The following is a 25,521-nucleotide window of genomic DNA, read 5'->3' as shown; positions in this document are numbered from 1 at the left end:
ATGCAAGTTTCCCACACACAGCCACAACATGTAAGTTTCCCACACACAACCAGCCACAAAATGTAAGTTTTCCACACAGCCAGCCCCAAAATGTAAGTTTCCCACACACAGCCAGCCACAAAATGTAAGTTTCCCACACACAGCCAGCCACAAAATGTAAGTTTTCCACACACAGCCAGCCACAAAATCTCAGTTTCCCACACTCAGCCACAAAATGTAAGTTTCCCACACTCAGCCACAAAATGTAAGTTTCCCATACACAGCCACAAAATGTAAGTTTCCCACACACAGCCACAAAATGCAAGTTTCCCACACACAGCCACAAAAATGTAAGTTTCCCACACACAGCCACAAAATGTAAGTTTCCCATACACAGCCACAAAATGTAAGTTTCCCACACACAGCCACAAAATGTAAGTTTCCCACACACAGCCACAAAATGTTAGTTTACCACACACAGCCACAAAATGTAAGTTTCCCACACACAGCCACAAAATGTTAGTTTACCACACACAGCCACAAAATGAAAGTTTTCCACACACAGCCAGCCACAAAATGTAAGTTTCCCACAGACACCCAGCCACAAAATGTATGTTTCCCACACACAGCCAGCCACAAAATGTAAGTTTTCCACACACAGCCTGCCACAAAATGTAAGTTTCCCACACACAGCCACAAAATGTGAGTTTCGCACACACGGCTACAAAATGTAAGTTTTCCCACACACAGCCACAAAATGTAAGTTTCCCCACACACGGCCACAAAATGCAAGTTTCCCACGCACAGCCACAAAATGTAAGTTTCCCACACACCGCCACAAAATGTAAGTTTTCCACACAGCCACACAATGTAAGTTCCCACACACAGCCACACAATGTAAGTTCCCACACACAGCCACAAAATGTTAGTATACCACACACAGCCACAAAATGTAAGTTTCCCACACACATCCACAAAATGCATGTTTCCCACACACAACCAGCCACAAAATGTAAGTTTCCCACACACAACCACAAAATGCAAATTTCCCATACACAGCCAGCCACAAAATGTAAGTTTCCCACACACAGCCAGCCACAAAATGTAAGTTGCCCACACACAGCCAGCCACAAAATGTAAGTTTCCTACACACAGCCACAAATATAAGTTTCCCACACGCAGCCAGAAAATGTAAGTTTCCTACCACAGCCACACAATGTAAGTTTCCCCCACACAGCCACAAAATGCAAGTTTCCCACACACAGCCACAAAATGTAAGTTTCCTATACACAGCCAGCCACAAAATGTAAGTTTCCCATACACAGCCAGCCACAAAATGTAAGTTTCCCACAGAGCAAACCACAAAATGTAAGTTTCCCACACACAGCCACAAAATGTAAGTTTCCCACACACAGCCACAAAATGTAAGTTTCCCACACACAGTCACAAAATGTAAGTTTCGCACGCACAGCCACAAAATGTAAGTTTCCTATACACAGCCAGCCACAAAATGTAAGTTTCCCACACACAGCCAGCCACAAAATGTTAGTTTCCCACACACAGCCAGCCACAAAATGTAAGTTTCCCTCACACAGCCACAAAATGTAAGTTTCCCATATACAGCCACAAAATGTAAGTGTCCCACACACAGCCACAAAATGTAAGTTTCCCCACACACAGCCACAAAATGTAAGTTTCCCACACACAGCAACAACATGTAAGTTTCCACACACAGCCACAAAATGTAAGTTTCCACACATAGAGACAAAATGTACGTTTCCCATATTTGATAACTACTAATGTCATGGATTATAATAAAGGTTGAGATATGGATCAAATGTTGTTTGATTTACTGTGGCTATAATTCTGTTGTTTTTGTTGTGACTAGAGGGGAATCTTCACCCTACTTCAATGTATGATATTTGACAATGCAGGTCACAACCTCAAAATTAGGTTTTTGTTTATTCATAAAGTTTTGGCTTTACGCCATTGTAATCTTGATATGCTATGGATGTTTGTAATACAGCTATTTAAATTATGTGCTAATTTATTGACGACATCTTTACGGACAGCGCATATCTACACCTAACCTAAGATATTTACACCTAACTTCCAAACCCTGTTGGCAATTGCCAAGGGACTTTCCTAGACAATCCAGTGACTGTTGCAGACGCAATAAAGTTACATATCCACCCCTATGGTCACAGGTTGATATTTTGAGGGTTCAGTTGAGAGTTTATTTATCCGAAGATATTCATTGTTAATTAAATTTTTAAATACAGTACAGTATTACTTAATGTGGTTATCATTCCACCCAGACAAAACGCAAAGATTGGCGAAAAATTATATTTATAACTGCCACCCTATAATTCACTATGTTCAATTACCTAATTATCAATTAGACTCTGGTCAGTCAAAATGACTATTTTGAACTGTAGGCATTAATCAGCTATTCTGCCAATGACGGAGAGATAAAATCTAGGTCAGGGGAAGCCCCATGACCCCAAGATTGTTTTCCCTTGCATCACAAACCACGAGACCGAGGTAGTGTGGCGATGCCATCTTACCCTGATATTCACTCTTTCTTTATCTCCGCACCGACGGGGATGAAGTCTAACGACTCTGCCTGGAAAGCCTGCCTTTTCCTGTCTGGGTTTCTGTCTTGGATTTCTACCGCGGCAGTAGGATAAGTTTTTCTTATTATTTTTACCCGTGTCAATTCCCCCCTCAGTGTATATAATTTTTCACAGCAAAGAAAATAAAACCCGGCGACACAATTTAACCACATTGTTGGTGTCTTTCCATCACCTTTTCCAACTATATTTCGCTCCCCTCATGCATGTCATGTTCTTTTTTATGTTTTACTTTTTTATTATTTAGAAATGGATAGATGTAATGACAGCACCAGAGGCTCGCCATCGGTTTTGTCTCCTCATTTTTCGAGGCGACTGTGCAGTGGTTATAATCAGAATTTACCAGCATAGAACCCGCATGTGAAATGCTATTTTTGCTGTGACTGCATGCGTAGTTCAGGGTTTTTGCCTTGAATGCATGTTTTTTCACTGGAGTTCTGAGAACTGGGATATTTTCCAGAGCCATGCAAAATCGCTGAGACTGACCACGTCACTTGTATTTTCACAGCAAGGTTGCACGTCCAGTAAAAATCGGTTAAAGCGATTTGCGTATTGGCATGAGTGGGAAGTCCTCGCGCTCGTCTACCGGTACTCTGTGTTCTGAGACCCCGAGTAGGAGGCCAGACGATGGAGGTACCAATATTTTTCGGTCTCCCCCTGCTGAACGGTGGGCAGTCTCACAGTGTGTTGAGTCCGGGCTCCGCTGTGGGCTTTGACACACTTTCACTCACATATTTAAGTTGAAAGGAGGCAGCTCGCGTCAGATACAGCCATTCCCTCAGGCGGCCCCTCAGTCTTCCATCTGTAATGACTTGATGAGCCACGCCGTTTGGGTGATGCGGAGTATCATCGATCCTAGTGATAAGATGTACCTACCCCCACCCTTGATCCTAAGGCAACAATTTACTGTTGCTTATGGGATCACAGGCGCAGGGATGGCACGTCTCCCATGTCCGGCCGAGAGGGGTACAGGGTGTGCAGACAGTGTTGATGGGTGGACGATGGTCAGCCACGGGGCCCCTGGGTGGGGTAAATCTTATGCAACGCTTTCCGCTGAACCAAATGCTACCCAGTCGGTGTGGTTTCGGGATCAGACCCAAAAGTGTGGGATAAGACCGAACCCCCAACCGAATCCCAAGGCTCCTTCCCTAGACCCCGGTACCACGAATTTCTGTTTGGCGTTCTCGACAGCTCAGTCTGAGACGATTTATCACTCCTTGAGGGCAGAGTTCCTGGAGTGCTCCCACATTAGTTTCGGGATCACCATATCACACTTGGTGCTTGGAATACAATGTGGAGCTAACTGCACACCACCTTCCAGAGGTGAGGAACAGTCTGGCAGACACCCTTTCAAGGCGGCTCCATCTCCAGAACACAGAGTGGCAGATACCTCAGTGGGTAGCCTCCAGGGTGTTCTGGCTGTGGGACAGTTTGCCACACCCTGGAACGCCAAGCTCCCGACGTACATAACTCTTCTGTCGACTCCAGGAGCCTGGGCCAGGGATGCCTTGCCGTGTGTACGCCTTTTCTCCCTTCCCGCTAGTCCCTCATATTGACACTGGTTGCACCCAATTGGCCAACCAAGGCCTAGTTTCCACTTCTGTTGGAAATGTTAGTCGAAACACCGGTAGTGCTTCCGGACTTACCAGACATGCTGTTCCAACCGGACGGCGAACTACCAATGAGCCTTGTGGTGTATCTCTTACATGCATAGAGGCTCTCAGTAGACTCGCACAGATGAAAGTCTTGTCTGTGCAGGTTGCCAATGTCCTGGCCAGGGCGAACAGGAATCCCACCAACACTGCCCACAATTCAAGATGGCAAGCATACACTGATTAGTGTAGCAGAAGGGAGATCAATCCATGCCATCCCTCTATTGGCCAGATAGCAGACTCGTTTGTCCACCTGTTTGTGAGTTTGTCCTATGCAGCGACCATTGGCTACAGGTCGGTCTTGTCCCTCATCATTGAGAACGCTTTGGGAACAAGACTAGCCGATTGTCCTATTATTAGGGGACTATTTACTGCTTTCCATAATCAGAGGCCGAGACCCCAAACAAGGGAACCGCGCAACTGGGATTTGTCAGTTGTGTTGTCCACTCTAAGCAGACCGCCCTTTGAGCCTCTTTGACAAAAACAGTCTTCCTACTTCCTTCGGTCAGAACTGGGGGCATTGTCCACACGAGTGTGCCATCCTTATTGACAATCAAGTTGTGCTAAAGACACGAATCAGGTTTCTCGTCAAGAAACAAATCCCAGGACACGATCCCCACCCAAGTTGCAACAAAAAACGTACTTGGGTTTTGAGACGAGGTGCCAAGCACATGTTTTTGTGTTAGAGCCCAGGCAGGCAGGATAGGCTGGCCTCCTAGACTTCCATCGCCAGGTGGATTACTGTATTAGATGTCTATAATACTTTAACTTCCTCGACACAGAGCTTGCAGAGACACCAAGTACGAGCGCATGAGGTCCGTGTGATTGCTAACTCACTAGCGCTAGCGTCAGGCGCTCCCTCGAACATGTACTGAGGGCAGACTTCTGTAGAACTCAAAACGTCTTTATCAACTACTACCTAAGAGACGCCCAATCCATTGAGGAGGGCCTCTTTAGGTTGGGTCCCGTCGTAGCAGGTCAGACTGTAGTTGCTGACCCAGCCCAAACGACCACAAGGGTCCCTGTGCATAGGTTATAAGTCGGTCTCAGCATCTTTGCGGGCAGATTTCTCTACTGTCAGCACTCCTTGGAAATTTCCAGGTCTTGCTTTGCTTCATGCAGAACTGTTTTGGTCTTTACTTCAAAAGCATACTACCCCCTGAATTGGGTTTTGGTCTAGCTTTCTCAGGCACACTAAACCCTGTCACCGTAGCAGCATTTTTGGCTTTTTGCTCTGGGGACAGCACAGGCAAGGTAAGACACCACCCTCTTTTGGGGTCTTAGCTAGGTGATGAGTGGTATTTGTAAAGTGTATCATCCCGAACTGGGACTGTTTGCTTGGAAAACCTGTCACTTATCGGCGTCTGGCTTGTACCGACTTGGCACGTACCATTACCGACATTGTACTTAGCGTACCGACTTGGCACGTACCATTACCGACATTGTACTTAGCGTACTGACTTGTCACCTACCATTACCGACATTGTACTTAGCGTACCGACTTAGCACGTACCATTGCCAACATTGTACTTAGCATACCGACTTGGCACGTACCATTGCCGACATTGTACCTAGGTTACCGACTTGGCACGTACCATACCGACTTGGCAAGTAGCATTACCGACATTGTACTTAGCGTAATGACATGGCACAGACCATTGCTGACATTGTACTTAGCGTGACAACTTGACACGTACCATTACCATCATTGTACTAAGCGTACCGACTTGACACGTACCATTACTAACATTGTACTTAGCGTGACAACTTGACACGTACCATTACCAACATTGTACTTACCGTACCGACTTGGCACGTACCATTACCGACATTGTACTTAGCGTACCGACTTGGCATGTATTATTACTGACATTGTACTTAGCGTACCGACTTGGCACGTATCATTACCGACATTGTACTTCGCTTACCGACTTGACACGTACAATACCGACTTGGCACGTACCATTACCAACATTGTACTTAGCATGACAACTTGACACGTACCATTACCAACATTGTACTTACCGTACCGACTTGGCACGTACCATTACCGACATTGTACTTAGCGTACCGACTTGGCACGTACCATTACTGACATTGTACTTAGCGTACCGACTTGGCATGTACCATTACCGACATTGTACTTAGTGTACCGACTTGGCACGTACCATTACTGACATTGTACTTCGCTTACCGACTTGACACTTACCATACCGACTTGACACGTAGCATTACCGACATTGTACTTAGCGTAACGACTTGGCACATACCATTGCTGACATTGTACTTAGCTTGACAACTTGACACCTACCATTACCAACATTGTACTTCGCTTACCGACTTGACACGTACCATACCGACTTGACACGTAGCATTACCGACATTGTACTTAGCGTAACGACTTGGCACATGCCATTGCTGACATTGTACTTAGCTTGATAACTTGACACGTACCATTACCAACATTGTACTTAGCGTAACGACTTGGCACATACCATTGCTGACATTGTACTTAGCTTGACAACTTGACACGTACCATTACCAACATTGTACTTAGCATAACGACTTGGCACATACCATTGCTGACATTGTACTTAGCTTGACAACTTGACACGTACTATTACCAACATTGTACTTAGCGTACCGACTTGGCATGTATCATTACCGACATTGTACTTAGCTTACCGACTTGGCACGTACCATTACCAACATTGTACTTAGTGTACCGACTTGGCACATACCATTGCTGACATTGTACTTAGCTTACCGACTTGGCACATACCATTACCGACATTGTGCTTAGCATACCGACTTGGCATGTATCATTACCGACATTGTACTTAGCTTACCGACTTGGCACGTACCATTACCAACATTGTACTTAGCGTAACGACTTGGCACATACCATTGCTGACATTGTACTTAGCTTGACAACTTGACACGTACCATTACCAACATTGTACTCAGCGTACCGACTTGGCATGTATCATTACCGACATTGTACTTAGCGTACCGAATTGGCACGTACCATTACCGACATTGTACTTAGCGTACCGACTTGGCACGTACCATTACCGACATTGTACTTAGCGTACCGACTTGGCATGTATCATTACCGACATTGTACTTAGCTTACAGACTTGGCACGTATCATTACCGACATTGTACTTAGCGTACCGACTTGGTACATACCATTATGGACATTGTACTTAGCTTACCGACTTGGCACATACCATTACCGACATTGTGCTTAGCATACCGACTTGGCACGTAACATTTCCGTCTTCTTACGTAACTTTACCAAGTGTTTACCTAACTATGTTTATGTTTTATGTACGAAAATTTACCGACTTTGCATGTACTACTACCCACATTAAACTTAACTTTACCGACTTGGCATGTAACTCTCCTGATCTACTGCGTAATTTTGCCGACTTTGCACGAAACCTTACTGACTTTGCACATTATTTTGCACGTAAATGTACATTACCGACATGGCACGTAGCTTTCCTGACTTTATTTAACTTTACCATATTTGCACATAATTTTACCGACTTCCCATGTAAAATTACTAATTTTGCACATAAGTTTAAAGACTTTGATTTTACCAAATTTAAAGACTTTGTACGTAAATGTGCCAACTTGTCACGCTACTTTAACAACTTTGGTCATAATTTAATGACTTTCCGCGTAACTTTACCGATTTTGTACACATATGTACCGACTTTGCACATACATTTGCAGACTTTTCGTGGAACTTTACAGAGTTTGCACGTTATTTTATCGTCTTTCTACGTAACTTAGCTTTTTTGAGTAACTTTTCTCCGTAGGTTTATTGACTTCATGTGTACCTTTACCGGCTTTGCATGTACCTTTACCGACTTTTTGCGTGTTTTACAGACTTTGCACTAGCTGTATCGACTTCGCACGTGACTTTATTCATTGTATTTTGTTGTGCTTTATTTCTTGTAATTATTTTGAGAGGTATTAAAGCCAGGAGCTTTAACTCTTTATTTTGGTGTATATGTACAGTACAAAACAATCCCGACTTTGCACCTAAATTTACTGACTTAGTACGTAACTTTTCAGACATTGTGCGTAACATTACCTGCTTTACCCGTACCATTAAGACCACATTTCACAGCTTTCATGACGTGTTTTGCCAGAAATTAAATACAGAATTTAACACATACCAAATTGCTTAGAAGTGCAGTTGCTCAATGGTCCCACACAATTGTTCAGATGACCCAGTGAGTCAACCAACTATCCAAATTTGAACAGCAATATTTGAATCATCACGCTCTGAAAAAAGAATTCAAAGCAAAATTGTTTTAAAATCATAAATTTGGGTAATTTAAACATATTTTATTGACCAGAGATTATATGGTTAAAAATAAATATCTCAATACTGTCGCCTTTCGAGAAAGCGATTAGTTGCCGGCTACAAGGTTATCTTATTAAATTATAGCACGTTCCGAAACGCACATTTGAACGATCTGACACGAGCTGGCTCCTTTGCAAATTTTGAATGAGGGCAACATCTGCTCACCATTCCCCGTGCCAAAGGCGCGACCTTACTAGGGGGCAATTCTCTCTTTGAAAATGTCGAAATCTAGACCCTCTGAACGCTATTTTGGGGGGCAAATTTGGTTGACAACCCCCCCCCCCTGCCCGGACCTTCCTCGGCACATAACGATTTATGTCCGTCTGAACGCTCGGATCGATTGTTGATGATTCACAAAAGTATAGTCAGATAGCCTATAAACTTGACAACTATTGTTACGATAAGCAGTAGATTGGTTTTAATTTCGTTCCTAGTGCCGTGAACTAATACAAATATAATAACATTAATCTTCAACTTCATGAATAAACTGCAAGTCGGATAATTACAATTGTTTCATTTTCTGATTAGTATACAAACAAGTCATACATTTATTCACTAAATTGTACACACACAGCCCTGTTTTCTGTTGGATTATATTTAACGTTAAACTATTGAACAGTGCTGTCATATTTGTTAAATTGTAACATTTATGCACGAGTTGAGGCAAATCGCCCATAACTGACATTACTTTATCCGGCAATAATCGAAATCATTGGGATCCCACAAATACAATTCAAAAGCTTCAATACTGCGAAGACTGACTAGACAGTCAGCTGACTCCTCGACAATATAGAGGCGCTGAACATCGTTTAGGACATGGTACGTACCCCACAATTCGTGCTATCAACGTTATAATATAATCGACACTAGAAAAAAACAAAACAATAAATCATCAAATAATTGCAACTTTCAGTTACGATATTGGAAACTCAACAATTGCCAAAAATAATTATGCGACACCGTGGTGACGTTTTTGATTTGAGTTGTCATGCCGACAGGGTTTACTCTTGACATGTTCCACATTAACGATAGTATACAATAATGGCAATTTCAAGAATAAGAAGGACAATTGCATTTGCATTTAATACATGTCTCCATTTCGTTTTCTTGGCGTTTGTTTCTTGTTGCAACTGTCGAATCTGTGCTTCCTTTTCCTCCGTATTATCATCACGGTCGTGAGATACTTTCAGTCCACATATCCAATACATTGTACGTTGCCATTGAGATTGGTCACTTTGTACTGCTCCATCAGTGTCTGGTACTTTGTCATGATTCGTATCCGCTTTGAGGTCGTTCACTGTATATCAGAAGGATAATGTTATGGCTGAAGGAAATCATAGCGTGATAAATGTACTCCCATGTGTCCATTGTCTCACAGAGGTTCTTTTGCGCCCTTTATCTACACTGTTTCAAAATAGTACTAAATTAAACTATTTTTTAAACTGGAATTAATTCACGTAAATAAATGTAAATCATTTATAACAAGAGTTGCTTACATTCCATCTGGTGGCTGTTATTGTTTTCCTTCTTCATATCTGGATGTAGATCCGTAAGTTTGTTTGCAGTAACAGTTACCCCAGTGTCATCCGCCGATGTTACTTCACACTCTTCGTATAATTCATGCCGAGTAAAGAAAGTAGTTCCATGTTTCTGACAATACAAATCAGTGTGGCGAATGAGTGATTTTCTTTCGATTTAAGTATTCAACACATGAGTACAGAAGACAATGCAGTACATGTATTGATTTCCGTTGTTTCGTCACAGGAAGTGTTGTCTTAGTATTTTGTAGAGTGCACGCCAACCTGCAGCGTTAATGATTAAATTCGTAAACACAATTCTTTTGTTTTCATAAAGTCATGTGACACACTCAGTGTAATTTGTGATTATCACGTGTGCAGTCTTGAGAGCAAAAATAATTCACTAATATTATGTCACAGTGCCAATAATGAGAATATTAAACATGTGACAAATTGACGAACATAACTATTTTTTTTATTATAATTCACTGAAATGAGTGTACAACTAACAAATTGTGTGATGCTTTTTTGATGACATAATCTATTGCCGTTGATTCAGAATGGGGGTTTATTTTGTTCATTTCATAGTACAATTTACTTAAACAAATCATTTATATCAACATTAAAAAAAATGTTTCTTCTAATTTTTGAATTCATTGAATTACTTTGAAATCAGGTAGTTGGTTCATGACTAGACTAACGATCTTAATATTCAATACACATACAATACTTCGTTTTAGGGGTCGGCCACCAGAGACACTAGCGGGAGATTGTATATACATACAATACTTGTCGTTACCTTGAATTCAGGCAGTGGGTCCGTACACAAACTAACGGTCACAATAATCAATACACATAGCGTAAAAAGAACCAAGGAGAAATAACTATGATGTAATGATGACACCCATTCTGGTCTTGTGTCTTCTTCACCGCACAGAGGATCGGGAAATATGAACGACAATATCATTCGTACGAGGCCGACCACCATTCCGACAGTTAACCCCCAGAAAGAACCCTGTAAAACAAAATGTTATCAGGCGTTGGAATATCAGATACTCTCCAAACATTTTGTAATAGATTTACAACTTGGAAATGGTTGATTATCATATTTGGTGTGATGCATCATGGAACTACAAACCACGATTGTGCTGACTGGGTGTGCTAATTGAACAATATAAATATGACCGCAAAAATGATAAGCAAAACTCAATTTAGTGCTTGCCTGTTCATTGGCCCTAGGCCAGAATACAGCGACCAAGAAGAGCGATGTGATTGGCGGAGAGAGATATGAAGTGAGAGCCCATACATATTCCATTAGTTGACCGCCCTCTTGCGACATCATAACAGGAATCCAGAGTGCACCAACGCCTGCCAGTAATACCACAAAAATCCTGTAAAATGTGTACATATAATGTTAATATTTTTATGACCACAAACATAAATGTCTACATAAAATGTTAACGTTGTTATGACTCAAGGTTTTAGTATATAAATCCCCATTTCCTTCAGGTCTCGATTACAATTTTTGTAGAAAAGATTGATTTATTATGTCAAAGATGAAATGTTGACATTGTCGATATCTCACGATACTGAGAATTGATATCTCACACTACTTTTAGTCGATATTTCACGATACTGAGAATTGATATCTCACACTACTTTCAGATGATATCTCACGATACTGAGAATTGATATCTCACACTACTTTCAGTCGATATCTCACGATACTGAGAATTGATATCTAACACTACTTTCAGTCGATATCTCACGATACTGAGATTTGATATCTCACACTACTTTCAGTCAATATATCACGATACTGAGAATTGATATCTCACACTACTTTCAGTCGATATCTCACGATACTGAGAATTGATATCTAACACTACTTTCAGTCGATATCTCACGATACTGAGATTTGATATCTCACACTACTTTCAGTCAATATATCACGATACTGAGAATTGATATCTCACACTACTTTTCGTCGATATCCCACGATACTGAGAATTTATATCTCACACTACTTTCAGTCAATATATCACGATACTGAGAATTGATATCTCACACTACTTTTAGTCGATATATCACGATACTGAGAATTTATATCTCACACTACTTTCAGTCAATATCTCACGATACTGAGAATTGATATCTCACACTACTTTTAGTCGATATTTCACGATACTAAGAATTGATATCTAACACTACTTTCAGTCAATATCTCACGATACTGAGAATTGATATCTCACACTACTTTTAGTCGATATTTCACGATACTAAGAATTGATATCTAACACTACTTTCAGTCAATATCTCACGATACTGAGAATTGATATCTAACACTACTTTCTGTCGATATCTCACGATACAGAGATTTGATATCTCACACTACTTTCAGTCAATATATCACGATACTGAGAATTGATATCTCACACTACTTTCAGTCGATATCTCACGATACTGAGAATTGATATCTAACACTACTTTCAGTCGATATCTCACGATACTGAGATTTGATATCTCACACTACTTTCAGTCAATATATCACGATACTGAGAATTGATATCCCACACTACTTTTAGTCGATATTTCACGATACTGAGATTTGATATCTAACACTACTTTCAGTCAATATCTCACGATACTGAGAATTGATAGTTAACACTACTTTCAGTCGATATCTCACGATACTGAGATTTGATATCTCACACTACTTTCAGTCAATATATCACGATACTGAGAATTGATATCTCACACTACTTTCAGTCGATATCTCACGATACTGAGAATTGATATCTAACACTACTTTCAGTCGATATCTCACGATACTGAGATTTGATATCTCACACTACTTTCAGTCAATATATCACGATACTGAGAATTGATATCTCACACTACTTTTAGTCAATATCTCACGATACTGAGAATTGATATCTCACACTACGTTCAGTCGATATCTCACGATACTGAGAATTGATATCTCACACTACTGACAGTCGATATCTCACGATACTGAGAATTGATATCTAACACTACTTTCTGTCGATATCCACGATACTGAGATTTGATATCTCACACTACTTTCAGTCAATATATCACGATACTGAGAATTGATATCTCACACTACTTTCAGTCAATATCTCACGATACTGAGAATTGATATCTAACACTACTTTTAGTCGATATTTCACGATACTAAGAATTGATATCTCACACTACTTTCAGTCGATATCTCACGATACTGAGAATTGATATCTCTCACTACTTTCAGTCAATATATCACGATACTGAGAATTGATATCTCACACTACTTTCAGTCGATATCTCACGATACTGAGATTTGATATCTCACACAACTTTCAGTCAATATATCACGATACTGAGAATTGATATCTCACACTACTTTTAGTCGATATTTCACGATACTGAGATTTGATATCTAACACTACTTTCAGTCAATATCTCATGATACTGAGAATTGATATTTAACACTACTTTCAGTCGATATCTCACGATACTGAGTGTTGATATCTCACACTACTTTCAGTCAATATATCACGATACTGAGAATTGATATCTCACACTACTTTCAGTCGATATCTCACGATACTGAGAATAGATATCTAACACTACTTTCAGTCGATATCTCACGATACTGAGATTTGATATCTCACACTACTTTCAGTCAATATATCACGATACTGAGAATTGATATCTCACACTACTTTTAGTCAATATCTCACGATACTGAGAATTGATATTTCACACTACGTTCAGTCGATATCTCACGATACTGAGAATTGATATATCACACTACTTTCAGTCGATATCTCACGATACTGAGAATTGATATCTCACACTACTGACAGTCGATATCTCACGATACTGAGAATTCATATCTCACACTACTTTTAGTCGATATTTCACGATACTGAGATTTGATATCTAACACTACTTTCAGTCAATATCTCACGATACTGAGAATTGATATCTAACACTACTTTCAGTCGATATCTCACGATACTGAGATTTGATATCTCACACTACTTTCAGTCAATATATCACGATACTGAGAATTGATATCTCATACTACTTTCAGTCGATATCTCACGATACTGAGAATTGATATCTAACACTACTTTCAGTCGATATCTCACGATACTGAGATTTGATATCTCACACTACTTTCAGTCAATATATCACGATACTGAGAATTGATATCTCACACTACTTTTAGTCGATATCTCACGATACTGAGAATTGATATCTCACACTACTTTCAGTCGATATCTCACGATACTGAGAATTGATATCTCACACTACTGACAGTCGATATCTCACGATACTGAGAATTGATATCTCACACTACTTTCAGTCGATATCTCACAATACTGAGAATTGGTATCTCTCACTACTTTCAGTCAATATATCACGATACTGAGAATTGATATCTCACACTACTTTCAGTCAATATCTCACGATACTGAGAATTGATATCTCACACTACTTTTAGTCGATATTTCACGATACTGAGAATTGATATCTCACACTACTTTCAGTCGATATCTCACGATACTGAGAATTGATATCTCACACTACTGACAGTCGATATCTCACGATACTGATTATTTATATCTCACACTACTTTCAGTCAATATATCACGATACTGAGAATTGATATCTCACACTACCTTTAGTCGATATCTCACGATACTGAGAATTGATATCTCACACTACTTTCAGTCGATATCTCACGATACTGAGAATTGATATCTCACACTACTGACAGTCGATATCTCACGATACTGAGAATTGATATCTCACACTACTTTCAGTCGATATCTCACAATACTGAGAATTGATATCTCACACTACTTTCAGTTGATATCTCACGATACTGAGAATTGATATCTCACACTACTTTTAGTCGGTATCTCACGATCCTGAGAATTGATATCTGACACTACTTTCAGTCGATTTCTCGCGATACCGTGAGTCGATGTCGCACAATACTAAGAGTCGATATCTCACACAACTTTCAGTCAATATCTCACGATACTGAGAAATTATATCTCACACTACTTTCAGTCGATATCTCACGATACTGAGAATTGATATCTAACACTACTTTCAGTCAATATCTCACGATATTGAGAATTGATATCTCACACTACTTTTAGTCGATATCTCACGATACTGAGAATTGATATCTCACACTACTGACAGTCGATATCTCACGATACTGAGAATTGATATCTAACACTACTTTCTGTCGATATCTCACGATACTGAGATTTGATATCTCACACTACTTTCAGTCAATATATCACGATACTGAGAATTGATATCTCACACTACTTTCAGTCAATATCTCACGATACTGAGAATTGATATCTAACACTACTTTTAGTCGATATTTCACGATACTAAGAATTGATATCTCACACTACTTTCAGTCGATATCTCACGATACTGAGAATTGATATCTCACACTACTTTCAGTCGATATCTCACGATACTGAGAATTGATATCTCACACTACTTTCAGTCGATATCTCACGATACTGAGAATTGATATCTAACACTACTTTCAGTCAATATCTCACGATACTGAGAATTGATATCTCACACTACTTTCAGTCGATATCTCACGATAATGAGAATTCATATCTCACACTACTTTCAGTCGATATCTCACGATACCGAGAGTCGATATCTCACAATACTGGGAGTCGATATTCCACGATACTAAAAATTTCCGAAAGGTTACCTTCCTACTATGATTAACTCCGCTTCCTTGGCTCGTCTACGGATTCGTTTCCATACATCCAACGTAAACACTGTGCTGGCGCTGTTGAAGATGGAGGTCAATGAACTCATCAATGCTGATAGCATCACAGCCATCATCATCCCACGAAGACCTGAAATCGTGAAGTAGAATGTGGGCGTGATTTCTCTAAATGTGTCATATCAGATGTTAAACAGTTATGTGTGCGATAATTTAAACGGTAAATATTTCAGTTTTTCTTTAGAATATTACCTTCCGGCATGAGTTCCAATATGAGTTTAGGGTATGCAATATTGCTACATCCAGCAGAACTACCACATACTTCATTACAAACATCAGGATCTGCACAGGCAACCTCGTCTGCCAACACAGTACATATAATAAGACCATATTGTTAAGTAATCCAGGAATACAAGTAACACTTTTTGTCAGGTAACAAGTTTCCTAAAATTTTGGAATTAGAATTTACCCAAATCATATAATATGTCCATATTGTTCATTGTGAAATATAAATTGGAAAATAAATGACCTTGAACCTGAATTTTGTCCTCAAAGAGGCATAGTCTGCAATAAGTTTTCAGTGTCGACCTGAATATATTGTTAAATCACTAAATGACTAGTTTGTATGTACTGTTTTAAATAAACCTATTTCGGCGCAGACTTACCATTCAAACTCATGAATGCATAAATTCAAAATGTATTTTTGAGTCTTACATCCAAATAAATTCTATAGTTATGTTTATTTTACTACAAACCACACTTATCATATTTAATTAAATTTAATTTTCGCTGCAGTTACATAGATTTTCGTACATTTTGACTCAGCTAGGTGGTGCTGTTTTTTAAAACGCCTTATGTGATTTGAGATTATATGGTACATACTAAGACATCTTACCCTGGTTATTTTTTAACATAGATTGTACACTTTTTACCTGGCCACAGTGCTCTGCTTATCATGCCTGGGAACATCAGTAAGTACAGTGGTGTTATTTTCAAGTAGCTGGCTAAAACAGTGCCACCCCGAGCATGGGGTAAAGTCTTGGATGCTAAAGCACGCTGTACAATCACCTAAATAAAGAAATACAAAAATATATATACATTTACAGTTTATAAACAGATTATCGCCTCTATTGTGCTCATGCGCAGAAGATATGTTTCTATTTACCTGGTCAGCACACCAGTACCACAGGGAAATGATTGATGATCGGAAGAGCAGCCCTGGAAATGGCCAATCAGAATCGAGTGGATCCCTGACAAGGTGAAAGGCGTCTTCACGTGGGTAGCCACATGACGTGTTGCCGTACAGTGTTGTATTCGGTATGGCTTTCATGTACTCCTCTTCTAAGGCGTCATACCCGCCAATTTCAATGAAGCCTGTTGGAGAACATGAGAACTGACAAATACATATGTACAAACGATTCACACACAAAAATACCCGGAGATGTGTGCATATGTTATTCATGCTTTGTGTACCCTGTGTTCACCCACATTACATCTGTATTGCATTTTAGTCAAAATCCTAATAGAGATACGAACGCAATAAAGATAATTATTATCATTACATCGCACCTAATAGTATGCGACTAACAAAGGAGAAATACTTTTTCAATTTGCAGTTTAGTATATTTGTTTTGTAGGCATACATAACAAACTTGTGAACGAATGTGCTATTTTTTCACGATAGTTTCATCTAAATATATATCGTATAATTGACCTATACAGGCCGTCGCACTGTACGCTCACGTATTATGAGCTTGCGCAGTGAGAGGTTGGCAAGACCCTTGGCACCCGAAAATAGAATAGTGTCTGTTGCCTGATGAAAAACGCAGTAATTTGTGGGTAACGTTGTCGTGCCGGATCACCAGGTAGCGCCGATTAGTGAGCGATAATTGGTTGACAGGTTAAACTTAAATGGCGACAGCCGTCGCGCTGCGCATATGCGACATATGTGACGATAAACCACAGGGAGTTGGTCAAACTTATGTATTTTAATAAATTATTAAATAATAAATTGTTATATAACTTTTCTTTTACCCCCCCTTCCTGGTATCGATTTCAAGTAATCACTGATCCTTGTTTATACCACCCTTTCCTTTATCACAACTTTGTTACGCGGTAATGTTATATGCAAATTTTAGATGTAGACACGCCCTATTGTAGTAAAATATCCCAAGGGTTGAAACGCGCCAGGACTGTAGCATGAAATCACGCATTCGAAACTTTCAAAGTTCGTTTTCTTTACATATATGGCATGTCATATAATGACATGGATTGCATTAGAAAGTGACACAATTGCATTTGCACTTGAATATTTGACAAATTAAAACTCTTTGCGATGAGCGACATGGCAGGAGTACAACCGTAAAGCCGGAAACCGGATGTTGCGATCTTTGACCTCTATCTATTGTTGTCACATGATCAGAAACGAACAATTTCCCAATGAATTGTTGATTATTTTCATTAGAAAGATCTCGAAGAACAACGCGAACGACATTTGAAGTAGAAACCATTTTACAGAAGAGTCACTGATTCATTGAAGTTTACACTCGCCGGATTTAAAAAAAAATCGCGCGCAGCATTTCTTGTTTATTAATGCATCTCATGAATAAATTAAATGCCCACTGGCTTTACGGTTGTGCTCATGCCACAGTCCTGGCGCGTTTCAACCCTTGGGATATTTTACTATAATAGGGCGTGTCTACATCGCGCGTTAAAATTTGCATATAACATTAACGCGTAACAAAGTTGTGTTAAAGGAAAGAGTGGTATAAACAAGGATCAGTGCTTACTTGAAATCGATACCAGGAAGGGGAGAGGTAAAAGAAAAGTTTTATAACAACTTATTATTTAATAATTTATTAAAATACATAAGTTTGTCCAACTCCCTGTGGATAAACATTGATTTACCCATAATCCAATCGCAAGTATGAGGTTTGCCCTGGACGGAACTTGCAGTAATTACCGCCGGTGACTATTTCGATACCCGGGGAGGGAGCAATACATAGAACTTGCCTAATGGGGACGTGTCCCTGAAATGGGTCTCGTTTTTTTGGATTTTAGATGTAAGTATCGGTCTTATTTCTGTTCAAGATAGGTAAGAATATCGGTAATATTTTTCCGATTTGGTAAACTTATGTAATTGATAGATGTGTTTCTATGGTCAAAATACATATTTTAATAAAACAATATACAATGCAACTGTTGGCTTACATGTGCTTCTATTAGGGAGGCTTTGGTATAAATATGGGTATAGATTTTGCCACTATCCAGGTAGTATAATAATGGTTACACTTTTGAGCACTCGGGAGCACCTCCTTACCCAGTTATGTATCAAATGCCCCCGGGCTTCGATACCTTCCAATCACCTAAAAAAAACTTAATTAAAGCTTGGTAACTTCACAGTTTGTACTCGTTGATCTGCGCAAGAGTAAAATCTCGCGCATGCGTGGCGCGACGACTACGCCCTTTAAAATGGTAAACTACTGAATAAATCAACATTATGGGATATCAATATGATGCATACGAAGTGGAAGTATCATAGCATAACCATTTTACACTATGTTGGTTTTCAATAACGTACGCAAATGACATTACCATGTAACGGTCTATACGTAACTATTTATTCACCAACATTTTTTCTCAATATTGATTTTGTCAGCTTAGAATTTTCCTGAATAGATGAATAATGCACATACTGTTCACTATACTATGTTTAACCAATTTGTCACGAATCACCTTAGAGCGGAAGGTCACCTCCTCGACGGGACAGACACCGTTCTAAACAATCGATCGTTTTTATATTATAAGTAAACAACTAACTCGTTCGTAAATTGATTACATTCTTTTACCCACTGGCATTCACAATTTGGTAATTATATTTCTATAATTAGCCAAAATATGCTTTTAAGAACCATATATAATTACTGTTGAAAATAAAACTGCCTCACTGACATTGTTTTCCCTAAATACAATTTACATTAAAACTAAAAGTCTGATACAACCCATTGCAAAATATTGACTGGTGTTATTTGTAATTATTGCGTAATTTGTTATTCATAATAATTTCATATTTATTTATAAAATATTTAAATAAATAAATAAATAAATAAATAAACATTTATTTACAATACTTATTATTCGAAGGATATTATCAAGTAATGCCCCCACATCATTACAACAACGCGATTCATCCTCCATAGTTAATAACGTTCTTATTTGTTCTAAGATTGCAAAATACTACGTTATGGCAGCATATACTATGCCAATAAAGATAACAATAATTGGTATTTATGATAATACAGGTAACAGGTAAAAACTGTTATTATCAGGGAGATTTCTATGAATCACATATTAGTATCGATCAGTGAGCGACATTTGTTATTGCATGTTGCTTGGCAACATTCAACTTACTTAAGACAGACAACGCAATAGAGCCACCAACCATTATGAAACTTTGCAGAGAATCCATGTATATGACAGCGGACAATCCCCCTAGAGAAATAAATGTGTTATTATAAACCTAATATTATGTCTTCACATAAATCAATAAAAAAGAACATCATTGGAATATTTTTCGTCAACAAAGGTGTTGAAAATCTTGGTTCTAACTATTATGTTACAAACTTCTGAAAGTTTTCCGTCATGTTGGAAATTTGTGTCGTTCGTTCGAAATCAATCTAACTCGGTCAAGACGTGCGCCACCACATGACCAACTCACCCGCCACAGTGAATAGTGCAGTGACCCCGAGTATAAAAGCAATGGAAAGATACAAATCCCATCTCAAGGCTTGTTGAATGAATATAGCGCCAGCATATATATCTACCTGAAATTAAAATTGTACCAAAAACAACGGTTTGTTAGTTAAACGCAACACGAAGACCAATAATGTTTACGCAAATTATTTGACAAATACTGTACATTTGTTGTTATTTTAACAAAATGGTAACTATTGTCAGTGGTGTTAGTGATGCAGACAACGGATACCATAAAAAACGGCTGTTGAGTAATATCCACAAAAAGTGACACCATTCAATATCGAACAATGCTTTAACAAAGTATTTTAGTTGGCAGGCTTCTGTCTTGTGTTTTTTTTATTAATAAGTTACTTCGGCCATGAACTACATTCAAAAGTTGCAGTGTTAATACATAAGCTATCGCTCATTGTAGTTGACAACCATAAATCATCTCACTCATTGCTGTATGTACAAAGTGACATGCAAACAATATCTATGTGTATTTAGTATATAACTATAAATCATACTAACTATACATACTATTTGCGTTACTGACCTATGAACCGTCTAACGACCTTTGAAACGTTTCCACTTACCGATACTTTCAAGAAAATATAAATCACTAACGCGTATATCGTCAAGCAAACTCGAAGACGTTGGCGTCCAAACCGCTTCTTTAGATATTCGGGTATCGTATATACCTGAAACGGAACATTATTATGCATGTCAATACATTGTCAGTTTGCATGAAGACGTCACGAAATCGGAACAACATTAATGAAATATTAGGGAAAATCGAATTAGCAATGTACTCACGGCGCTGGAAATGTAGACAGGTAGAAACACCCAGCCTAACATTAACAAACAAAATATTGCCTGCAAACATAGAAATAGAAATCTGTCATTAAGATTAAAACATCGCGTATTAAGATGTCGAATGTAGACTGTTTTGTCTAGCGGTTCTTGTTGTTCGGCTTTTTAGTATATATTCGAATGATATATTTATTTATTTAATTTTTTTACAACACGAAATAATACAGCTATTACGTAACATAGAACCACGCGTGTTCGCATATCTCAAATATCTTTCATTTTGCTCGATATTACATAAATTAAAAACATGTATATTCATTTTAATATTACATAGCAATGCACTATAATTTCACGAGTTCTTACATTTATTTCGAATAGGTAAGAAACAATACCGGAAGCTGCCCCTTTACCAGCCAATCCAATGAAGTGTTCGCTACCAATGTTACTAGCATACAAGGACAAACCCACCTGCAAATAAAAGCATTTTATCATCATCCACCGTGCCCTTTTCACAGTTCGAGATGGTTATCGACATCGATATGTGGTAATTCTGTTACGTATTAATTTCGATGTGAAGTTATGCATAACTGGCGAATCACGTTGACACTAGCTGATCCCGACCACAATAACAACAAAACATGCGACAGAATTGTTTTCGGTATAATATACAATGGCGGTAAGCTATTGCCCAGCGAGCGCAGGTATGCTCGGTACTGCACAGAACATGAAGAAATGAAGATTGTGCACGTCTTGACAACGACTCTAGACTTCGAATCTATAGTGAACGAAAATCCCAAAGTGTACTAAAGATAAACTTTATAGCTGAAAACGAGTTTACAATGACGTTGTGGGCGGTAGAGTTTTTTGTCCCTGGTTGTGACGTTGACGAGTTCCTCGTGAATAGTATATGTTGACTTACAGGCCACCACGACATGTTCCTACCGGCCAAGAAATAACCACCCACATTACCATGACTGGTTCGACACATGGACTGAAATAAACATAATGTGACAAAAAGTTAGTCATCAAAAAATGATTTGGGTGAAAATATATTTTCAGAAAGTTGCCACAAAAAAAGAAAGACGGTATGGCAATAATCTGCTGTATCATTACATACTTAACTACGTTGAGTTGCCATGGTGTCAGACAATGTCACTGAATTACACTACTTTACTGCTCTCCCTCTCTAAATCTACCCACAAGTTAACCACTTACCCATATTCCAACAGCGAAAACAAGAGCAAAATAGCAGCATATTACTACATAATCCCAAGTTTCCAACCGCACGTCACTAGAATACGTCATGCTGGCAACGTTATGTTACACCAATAATAGACTGACTGACTGACAATCGAGTAGTTTATTTTATTGCAAATAAAGATATTTGACAAGTGAGTAAATATTCGATTAAACGTTGAATACGGGTAGTAAATTTGTCATTCTACAAACAGCCCTTTGTCCAGTCATTTTGGTCACGTGACCGTCATATATTTTTTTTTATTCAAGCATCGACTGTTTATTACCGTTAGTGGCATTCATGTTGCTCTGTTCTGATGTTTGATTGATGTCGAGTATAATGTGTCGAGGCAAAACGACATTAATTTAATAGATATGAAGTACAAACAACACATTTTACTGAGTTTACTAAACAAACGACCAGAGAACTAACTAAACTCCTGATATCGTTACAGTTCATACCATTACTCCTAGCACAGAGACAGCTCATAACAATACTCCTAGCATAGTGACAGCTGATACCATTACTTCTAGCATAGTGTCAGCAAAAACCACTACTCCTAGCATAGTGACAGCTCATACCACTACTCCTAGCATGGTGACAGCTCATACCACTACTCCTAGCATGGTGACAGCTCATACCACTACTCCTTGCATAGTGACAGCTCATATCACTACTCATAGCATGGTGACAGCTCATACCACTACTCCTAGCATAGTGACAGCTCATATCACTACTCATAGCATGGTGACAGCTCATACCACTACTCCTAGCATAGTGACAGCTCATACCACTACTCCTAGCATAGTGACAGCTCATACCACTACTCTTAGCATAGTGGCAGCTCATACCACTACTCCTTGCATAGTGACAGCTCATACCACTACTCATAGCATGGTGACAGCTCATACCACTACTCCTAGCATAGTGACAGCTCATACCACTACTCCTAGCATAGTGACAGCTCATACCACTACTCCTAGCACAGTGACAGCTCATACCACTAGTCTTAGCATAGTGACAGCTCATACCACTACTCCTAGCATAGTGACAGTTCATACCATTACTTCTAGCATACTGACAGCTCATACCACTACTCATAGAATAGACACAGTTCATACCACTATTCCTAGCATAGTGAAAGCTCATACCACTACTCCTAGCATGGTGACAACTCATACCACTACTCATAGCATAGTGACAGCTCATACAACTACTCTTAGCATAGTGATAGCTCATACCACTACTTCTAGCATAGTGACAGCTCATACCATTACTTCTAGCATACTGACAGCTCATACCACTACACCTAGTATAGTGATAGCTCATACCACTACTTCTAGCATAGTGACAGCTCATACCACTACTTCTACAATAGTGACAGCTCATACAACTACTCCTAGCATAGTGACAGCTCATACCATTACTTAAAGCATGGTGACAGCTCATACCACTACTCCTAGCATAGTGACAGCTCATACAACTACTCTAAGCAGAGTGACAGCTCATACCATTACTTTTAGCATGGTGACAGCTCATACCACTACTCCTAGCATAGTGATAGCTCATACCACTACTCCCTGCATGGTGACAGCTAATACCACTACTCTTAGCATAGTGACAGCTCATACCACTACTTTCAGCATGGTGACAGCTTATACCACTAATCCTAGCATAGTGACAGCTCATACCACTACTTCTTGCAAGTGACAGCTATATCACTACTCCTAGCATAGTGGTAGCTCATACCACTATTTCGAGCATGGTGACAGCTGATACCACTACTCCTAGCATAGTGACAGCTCATACCACAACTTCTAGCTTGGTGACATCTCTTACTACTACTTTCAGCATAGTGACCGCTCATACCACTACTCCTATCATAGTGACAGCTTATACCATTACTTCTAGCATGGTGACAGCTCATACCACTACTCCTAGCATAGTGACAGCTCATACCACTTCTTCAAGCATAGCGACAGTGCATACCACTACTCATAGCATGGCGACAGCTCTTACCACTAATACTAGCATGTTGACAGCTCATACTAATACTCCTAGTATAGTGACAGCTCATACCACTACTCCTTGCATAGTGACAGCTCATACCACTACTCCTAGCATGGTGACAGCTCATACCACTACTCCTAGCATGGTGACAGCTCATACCACTACTCCTAGCATGGTGACAGCTCATACCACTACTCCTAGCATGGTGACAGCTCATACCACTACTCCAAGCATAGTGACAGCTCATACCACTACTCCTAGCATAGTGACAGCTCATACCACTTCTTCAAGCACAGTGACAGTTCATACCACTACTAATAGCATGGCGACAGCTCTTACCACTAATCCTAGCATGTTGACAGCTCATACCACTACTTCTAGCAAGTTACAGCTATACCACTACTCCTAGCATAGTGGTAGCTCATACCACTACTCCTAGCATAGTGACAGCTCATACCACTATTCCTAGCATAGTGACAGCTGATACCACTACTCCTAGCACAGTGACAGCTCATACCACTATTCCTAGCATAGTGACAGCTCATACCACTACTCATAGCATGGCGACAGCTCTTACCTCTAATACTAGCATGTTGACAGCTCACACCAATACTCCTAGTATAGTGACAGCTCATACCTCTACTTCTAGCATAGCGACAGCTCATAGCACTACCACTTCTCTTAGCAAGATAACAGCTCATACCACTACTTTTAGCATGGTGACAGCTCATACCACTACTCCAAGCATAGTGACAGCTCATACCACCACTC

General features: G+C 39.4%; 1 protein-coding gene across 1 annotated transcript; it reads right to left on the bottom strand.

Moving 5' to 3' along the window:
- Nucleotides 1-9,670: 9,670 nt before the first annotated feature.
- LOC100367236 (sodium/glucose cotransporter 4-like) lies at nucleotides 9,671-22,808 on the bottom strand. Its single transcript, XM_002739508.2, has 15 exons — nucleotides 22,719-22,808; nucleotides 22,423-22,494; nucleotides 21,867-21,971; nucleotides 21,507-21,566; nucleotides 21,287-21,391; nucleotides 20,674-20,779; nucleotides 20,367-20,447; nucleotides 17,122-17,330; nucleotides 16,889-17,024; nucleotides 16,209-16,316; nucleotides 15,939-16,089; nucleotides 11,388-11,556; nucleotides 10,965-11,180; nucleotides 10,145-10,298; nucleotides 9,671-9,945 (listed from the first exon to the last, which is right to left on the bottom strand). Exons 1-15 carry the CDS (start codon nucleotides 22,806-22,808, stop codon nucleotides 9,671-9,673), a joined length of 2,037 nt encoding a protein of 678 aa, XP_002739554.2.
- Nucleotides 22,809-25,521: the final 2,713 nt, after the last annotated feature.

Source organism: Saccoglossus kowalevskii, chromosome 3 (genome assembly GCF_978046115.1).
Source record: "Saccoglossus kowalevskii chromosome 3, keSacKowa6.1, whole genome shotgun sequence".
In the NCBI taxonomy this organism is placed as follows: domain Eukaryota; kingdom Metazoa; phylum Hemichordata; class Enteropneusta; family Harrimaniidae; genus Saccoglossus; species Saccoglossus kowalevskii.
Note: the sequence above shows the minus strand (reverse complement) of the source record. Positions and strands in the feature narration are given on the sequence as shown.

Bases quoted from the DNA above. Each gene is read 5' to 3' on its own strand.
- LOC100367236 (XM_002739508.2), bottom strand. From the start codon at position 22,808: ATGACGTATTCTAGTGACGTGCGGTTGGAAACTTGGGATTATGTAGTA. The intron at 20,448-20,673 runs GTGAGTTGGTCA...TTATTTCTCTAG, and splicing joins TGCACTATTCACTGTGGCGG to GGGGATTGTCCGCTGTCATA. The intron at 17,025-17,121 runs GTAAATAGAAAC...TTCTTTATTTAG, and splicing joins GGTACTGGTGTGCTGACCAG to GTGATTGTACAGCGTGCTTT.